At 33.7% G+C, this 8,009-nt stretch overlaps 1 protein-coding gene across 1 annotated transcript; it reads left to right on the top strand.

The window, feature by feature from the left end:
• The first annotated feature begins 7,285 nt into the window (after positions 1 to 7,285).
• On the top strand, positions 7,286 to 7,791 carry LOC139703551 (uncharacterized protein CXorf51A-like). The gene is made up of 2 exons (XM_071607054.1): positions 7,286 to 7,411; positions 7,570 to 7,791. The coding sequence occupies exons 1-2, from the start codon at positions 7,286 to 7,288 to the stop codon at positions 7,789 to 7,791; spliced, it is 348 nt and encodes a 115-aa protein (XP_071463155.1).
• Positions 7,792 to 8,009: the final 218 nt, after the last annotated feature.

Here is an 8,009-nt window from a genome sequence, read left to right as displayed (position 1 = left end):
GATTTCCTTTAGTTTTGATTTGTTGTTGTTGTTTTTCCTCTGTTCAATTTGCTATTTTGTCCTTTCCAGTAACTACATTTATATATATATATATATATATATATATATATATATATATATATATATATATATATATATATACACATATATATATATATATATGTATGTATGTATTCAAAGAACTATCAAGCTTTGTGCAGATGTCTGTCTCTCTCTCTCTCTCTCTCTCTCTGTATATATATATATATATATATATATATATATATATATATATATATATTTAATAATTTCTTAAAACTCATTTTACTTTGTGTTTGTTTTCATAGCACTCTGTAGCAGGTACTCTATGCTTTTACCGTTTTCAGTACTTCTGTTTTCATTGTTTACAATGTGATAACTTAATTTTCTCTTGCGGTTTCTTCTCGATATCTGCCAACCCACACCCCTCTCTTTCTGATGCTTAACAGCTCTACCTTGAGGTTTGCATATATCATCAAGCTCTCAGCAATCTTTTTTTTTTTTTTTTTTTTTGGCAAATTTCTTTATCCACTGTTTTTCACTTCAGTTTTTACTCTTATATTTTTATAATTTTAATGTATTTTGCATATTATGTTTAACTATCAAATCTCATTTAATCTCATTTAATGACATGAATTCTTTTTTTGGCTGGTGTTTTGCATAAAATATATTTTGATGTGTGGAAAAGGCAGTATTCATGGTCAGAAAAGTCTATGTGCAGAGTGATTTATTTTTACACTTTATTTTTTCCATTTGTAGAGATATTCCCAATTAATAGTGTTCCACAGGGTAAAAATATGTTTGGAGGGGCTGGGATTGTGGCTCTGTGTTGGAGCACTTGCATGCACCTCCTGTGGGGCACTGGGTTTGATCCTCAGTACCACATAAAGTAAATAATTAATTAAAAATAATGGTATTGTGTCCCTTTACAACTGGAAAAAAAAAAAAAGATTTGGAAGGATTTCTTTATTTGGCCAAATGACCCCGACTTTCCTTTTGAGGCAACAGAAGTGATCCATGTCTCTAATAGCCCTCACAAAGCCTTCCAAATCCTTCTTTAAGTATCTTATGGAAACCTCATTGAACACCAGTAACATTCTGTAATTCTTTCTTTTAGGTAGACTGTCAGTGATACAGAACCCTGTGCTTATGTTGAAGTCCAAGTATTCATTTCCTTTTACTCATGACCATTGCCTTATTTTCTTAATTTATAGGACACAAAGAGTCATCTTTTTTGTACCATTCATAACATAAAATATGTTTTAGTATTTATCACAGGGTTCATGCCTACAACTTAGAGCTCAACCCAATGCAGTGTGTGGCCTACAGTGTGTTATCAGCAGTACCATAGGTTTCAAAATAATTTTATATATTGCAATGATTTTTTCGGTTTATATTTTAGTTGTTGATGTACCTCTATTTTATTCATTTATTTATATGTGGTGCTGAGAATTAAACCCAGAGCCTTACACTTGCTAGACAAGCACTCTACCACTGAGCCACAAGCCCCTTCATTCAAGTTTTATATTGCATTCAAGTCAATTTTGTATTGCTATAGAACACTATTTACTCTTGTATGATCTTATAGCAGTTAATGGAAGGTCATATTATTTTAATTTTATTTACCCTGATGAATCATTCATAAATGTCAAATTTAGAGGCTACTATGTGTGTTCTATCTTAAATTTTATTCCAGTCTGATGGTTGTCCTATATATATACTTGGCTAACTATTAAATTCTTGGTAAGAAAAGCAACCCTAATTGCTTTATTCTTAACAGGTGATACAATCTATTTTAAAATTATACTCTTTTGAGAAGTACTCTGAGGAATTCATTATGCTAACAATACGAATTGACCATATAATACATATCTTCATCACATCCCATTTGAAATATAATCTAAGATATAGATATTCTACCCCCAGGCTTGATTAAATATATAAATCACATCTGCAGAAAAATATTTTAAGTCTGAATTTATAGGATTTGCAAATGTCTTATATACTAACCATGGGAACTTTTATATCTCAGATTGTGTGTTAGAGGAAAAAACATCCTTCTTAATGACCTAGACTCTTAACAATTGACATAATTTAACTCTGGTTCTAAAGCTGAGGATAAGTGGGATCCACTTTGTATACTAATTACATGTATGGCTTTCAACTTCAAGATTGAATGCCTTTGCATCATTCTAAATGAGGTAGAATAATTTTTAAGTGTCAAAAAATGTCATTTTTGATAGTTACAACAAATGGAACAGTTGCCAAGTGATCTATATTTTTGGCAAACTGTCTGTGTTAAAGACATTTATAATATCATACATCAAATATTGTCTAGCAAAAGTAACTATTCTAAGAAATATACAAGTTTGGGGAAACAAAGATATTCAGGAATACAATTATGCTCAAGATTTTTAAATTAAAAGTAAAATAAATTTATTAAATTTTATTTCAATCTTTTATTTTATTTGCTTAATATTTGATCATATATGACTTTCATTTACGAAGTGTTATTTGTCTCATTATTATAACAGAACCTAGACCATTCTGTCTTAAATTTATATTTCTCATGAAGAAGAAAAAATATTACCTCTTAACACATTATGCAGAATTTGAAATTAAGAACTATTAAGAAATTTATCTATGGTAGCTCTAAGATAAGCATTAAAATTTTGTTAGGTTGCACACCCCTGTAAGCCCAATGGCTTGAGATGCTGAAGCATGCGGATGGTGAGTTCAAAGCCAGCCTCAGCAATGGTGAGGCATTGAGCAACCCAGTAAGAGCCTATCTCTAACTAAAATACAAAATAGGGCTGGGGATGTGGTTCAGTGGTTGAGTATCCCCGAGTTCAATCCTCAGTATCAAAAACAAAACAAAACAATTTTTACTATTCAGTTTTGGTTTTTCCTAAGCAGAAATAGAGTTTATATTTTATCTTATTTTTATTTCTCAAAACCTTGTATATAACAAAACTAGTAAGTAAATAATAAGCCAAGTCAGTAAATAAATAAACACTAAAACAAAATTTCTTGTGTATCAAGGTGGTTGTGCTCTACAGTTATAATCTAGCCCAGAACCAATCACTTTGAAAGTTGTGCATGTTCCTGTTCTGAGGGACCATATTTGCCTATGGAGGTACATATCCATGTGTATCTCTGGCTTTCAACCAGACCCGGTACCTCAGAACTTATGTTTTGTTATAATTATTGTTGTTGTAATTATTGTTGTTGCTGTTGTTATATAAATTCACATTTATATAAAAGCTTAAAAAATAGTACATAGTATGTCCATATCTTCTTTATGGTCACTAAATGTTGAGTCACAGGTAGGCTGTCTCATTACAATTAGTATACTAGTATCTGTATGTTGTGAACCAGGACATGTCCTTATATAAGTACAGTATGATTGAAAACACAAGTACATTAATATTAATAAAATTCTACAATTATTAACATTTTGTTAAATATTTAAAATTCATCCCTTAGCAAAAAAAAAAAAAAAAAAAAAAAAAAAAAAAAAACAAATCTTGATTAAGATTCAACCTATGTATGTATATTACATTCAATTTTTCTTTGTTCTTAATTTAAGTTGGAAAGGCCCTTCATACATTCATTTTATCCATGTTCTTGATATTTTCTAAAAGTTCTTGCCAATATGGAAATGATCAAAGAAGGGTAAGTTATGTGAGATGAAAAAAGTACTGATAACTAAAGTACTCCCTACAGCCAAGCTGGTGGTACTATATGAACATCAAGCAAATAGTAACAATAACGAGATATAACCAATATATAAGAATCTATGAGTCCATTTGCTTATTTATTAATATCAATATTCATATTGAATAAGTAAGCAAATAAATAAATGTCATTGATGGGAAAGCTGCTTATTATATTATACTTATAACCTAAAAATGAAGAAGCAGTGAGAAAAATAGGAAAAATATTTTGTAAAACAAAATATCAATACAAGTTAAAATCTATGCTGTCAGAAATCGTCAATGGATGCTCTGTCAAAAATGCAACTAAAATTGAAGTATTAACATAGTCTGATATTACTTCCTTTGGACCTTTATTGGTGAAAAAAATCAAAACAGTATCTTTATAATGGAAAACTTCAATAAACTCCATCTTACTCAGGTGATAAAAGTTAAAATCACCAATAATGAGATGTCAAATATACCAATATAATGTACTGAGCATTGAAGAACAGTACTTCAATGACATTCTGGTCAGAATGGATAACAAGAATCTAATGATGTAAAAATATGAGCTGCAGCCCAATAAAGGAACATTCTGCAACCTAGCTAACTTATATAACTACCGACATTCTGTGGGTTGTTTTCCTTTGATTTTTGTTTGTTTGGTTTAGCCATTCTCTCTTATGAAGTTTATTTTTCCAGGTTTTTCTTGGATTCTCTCTCTCTCTCTCTCTCTCTCTCTCTCTCTCTCTCGCTCTCTCTCTCTCTCTCTCTCTCTCTCTCCCTCTCCCTTCCCCTCCCTCACAGCCCCTGCCCCTCCCCCTCTCTTCCCACTTTCCTCCCTCCATCCCTCAAAAAAACATATATGTAGGTAAGTTCTATGCATATATCTGAGATCTTCTGCACATAGCACAGTAATGCTGTCTCAATGTTACTGTATAAAACTGCATAATGGACACCGATCTCAGCTTAGCTGACAAAGTACTCATTTTGTAAGCACTCAGATAATTATATGATACTCATTAAGTTCTACCAAGTTAATGATGAAAATTCATTTTCTTTAATATACCAGGACTGTTTCAGTGTACAGGAAAAGAACAGTACCGCTGGCAACTGCTTTGCTTTGTACCTCTATGCAGATTCCAGAGGGGCAACTATGTGCAATTTGCCTTTCCAAAGGAAGCAATCAAATATCTTCATGTTTGTTGTGCCACAAAAACAAGACCTCAACTCTGCCATGATTTTATTCTCTTTTAGTGCTGAGTAATATCCCATTGTGTATATATGACACATTTTTTTTTTATCCATTCATCCACTGAAGGGCATCTACGCTGGGTCCACTGTTTAGCTATTGAGAATTGTGCTGCTATAAACATTGATGTGGCTATGACCCTGTAGTATGCTGCTTTTAAGAAGAGGATAAACAATCAACAAATATATGAAAAAATGCTCATCATCTCTAGCAATCAGAAAATGCAATCAAAACTACTCTAAGATATCATTTCACTCCAGTCAGAATGAAGACTCTTCTTCATTCTAGCTTAATTTTGAACATATATAGCCCCCTTTTGGTTCCTCAGTCACTTCTCCCCAGCATGTGACAGGAATTTGTTAAATTCATTCAGTCCCTTCTGATTCATTCTCCTTTCACAGATGAAAGGTGAATTCAGCTCTTTCATATGTTAAGGACATTTCAGGAATAAACTATTAGCAGGTCCACTTGGGTACATATCGAAAATCACAACCGACAGCTACCTTTAGGCTTTTCTTTTCTAGATTTCACATGTGAGGGAACCCCTGAGATATTTGTAGAACTGAGAAATATTATTAATAAGAAATTATCTCATAGTTTCTATGAGTCAAGAATCTGGGTTCAGATTGGTTGTCCTCTAGCTCTGGGTCTGTTTTATAAGGGTGAATTATCCCAAGGCTCAACTGGGAAGGATCCTCTTCCTAATTAAATCAAGTAGCTGTTATTTGGATTCAGTGCTCTGCAGTTTATTTTGCTGAGGACTCAGTTCCTCCTAAGGTATTCCTTAAAATGTGGGCCTCTTTATTGAGCATTTCATAATATGTTTTAATAAAAATGAGAAAGCACATGTGCAAGAGAGATTGCTACCAAGAAAGTGTTCTAGCAAAGATAAAATTGATGATGTTAATGGCATTCCATTACTTTTGTAGGATTTTAGCTATTAGAAGCAAATCTCTAGATACAGCCCATACTCATGCCATTCAACTGAACTGGATTACACAAGGGTATAAACATCAATTGGTTAAGATCACTGAGATCCTATGAGAAGCTGCATTCTAAATAAAAAATTGATGATTGTGTAGGGAAACATAAAGTACAAATCTGTTGGGAAGGTGGACTGATATATTCTAGAAAACAATGTGGCAATATTTAGTAAAATTATTGCTTTGGACTGAATGTGCCTCCCAAAATTCACATGTTAATACCCTTATCATTAATGTGATGGTAATTGGAGATAGGAGATAATTAAATTTGGTCATGAGGGCTGTGTCTCAGATTAATGCCCTTATTAAAAGAGGAAGACCCCTAAATCTCTCCTTCTGTATGCATCCACCAAAGAAAGCATATGAAGACGTAACCCGGAAACCAACCTTCATTAGAACCTGACTATGCTGCTACAAAACACAGAAACCAGTTATGGTACATTCAAACATACATTTAACAAGGCCATATACAAGGACAGAATTCAAATATAAAATAATAATTCTATTGTTGAGAAGGGAACTAGTGCTAGATTCTAAGAAGAAAGAAAAATTTGAATAAAAGAGAAGGAATCTTGCAAAACTCAATGATGATAATGTGACCAGGCTCCAAAAATAGAATAAAAATAAGGATAAAATGCAATTTTCATCAGTGGGTAGTTAATTTTATTCCTTTCCTATAAGTTGAAGGCCTGGAAGAAAACAATTTTAAAAATTGGCAGCCTTTAATGCCAAATGCAGTAAGTATATTGATATCCATTAATGGGAATATGTCTTGTTTGTAGCATTATTCACATATCTTCTGATAATTAAAGAAAAATATAACCATATTACTTTTGGATGGATTTTAGGTACATTATCCAAAATACTAACTAATGGCTAAGGGAAAGATAGCAGAATGAGTTTGTAGGAGTAGCTTTGGGGAATACTTTGGTAGAGGAAGATCTCTACCACCTGTACTACCACTATTGAACACTATATAAGAATTAGGGTGGGGTGGCTCTTTCAGGTATATTAAAGAAAAGTCTCCTTTGCCCAACCAGATCATTTTTGCCTTCCTAGCATCTCCTCTCCCCCACATCCCAGAAGTGCCAAGAGTGTTGATTTGCAATATCTAAGCTATAGCCTGGTTTCCCTAGCAACCTCCCTAGCCTCATCATGTACAGAAGTGTCAGAGAGAGTGCTTTGTGAGGTCTAACCTCCTCCTTAGTCCTCATTGGCTGGGGAGTAACTTGCTGGCCAATGAAGGCTGAAGGGTGTGGCCCTTCATTGTCTTGGGAGGACATATATGCCTAGGATCCTTACAGCTCTTCAGAAGACCACTGGGAGGCTTCAGTATGGCTAAGGCAACCAAGAAATCACAGAAGCCTAATGCAGATATGGCCCAGTCAACATCATCGATGAAAGAAAGAAAGAATATGAAGACTTCCTATCATCACTCCAGATGCGGAAGAGGCAGCAAGGTAAGATAACCCAACCCAAGCTTCTCCTTTCTGCATTCATTCCCCACGACCTAAGACTCCTATTTATTTTTCATCTGGCACAAACCCCTACTTCACATGTATATCCTATCTTCTTTTCCCAAACCAATGCCCTTATGGCCTCTCTGTTGTCCTTACAGATACTAAAGTCCACCAATAAGGGTAAAAAAACACTTCAAAATAATTCAAGCAAAAGAGACTCAGAAAAGCCTTCCACATCTCTGAAAAAATCTAAGAAAACTAAAGGAACAATACTCTTTGGTCATTATCATCGGCTAAATGAAAAACTGAATAGAGAGCCAGAAATGGAAAATACCCCAGAAACCTCCAGCATTTCAAGTGATGATCTGGACAGCAAGTAATTGAGTGGGGCCAGAGACCTCAGAATAATCTGCAGAGTGTCCAGAGGTCTGGCAGCTAAGAAATGGCTCAATTTTACCACAGGTTACTAACATTAATGGTGGTGAAAATAAAATCAATCTGATGTGAAAAGATGTGTATCTCTGTGAGCCTCTGATGCTGGAGTGGGAACAAATAAAAGGTAGAAGTAGGTGTTTGAGAAGGGAGAGATGTGGGATCT

The sequence above is a fragment of the Marmota flaviventris genome, chromosome Y, assembly GCF_047511675.1.
Source record: "Marmota flaviventris isolate mMarFla1 chromosome Y, mMarFla1.hap1, whole genome shotgun sequence".
Classification (NCBI taxonomy): Eukaryota; Metazoa; Chordata; class Mammalia; order Rodentia; family Sciuridae; genus Marmota; species Marmota flaviventris.
The sequence above is the reverse complement of the archived record's forward strand: the minus strand, read 5'-3'. Positions and strand labels throughout refer to the sequence as shown.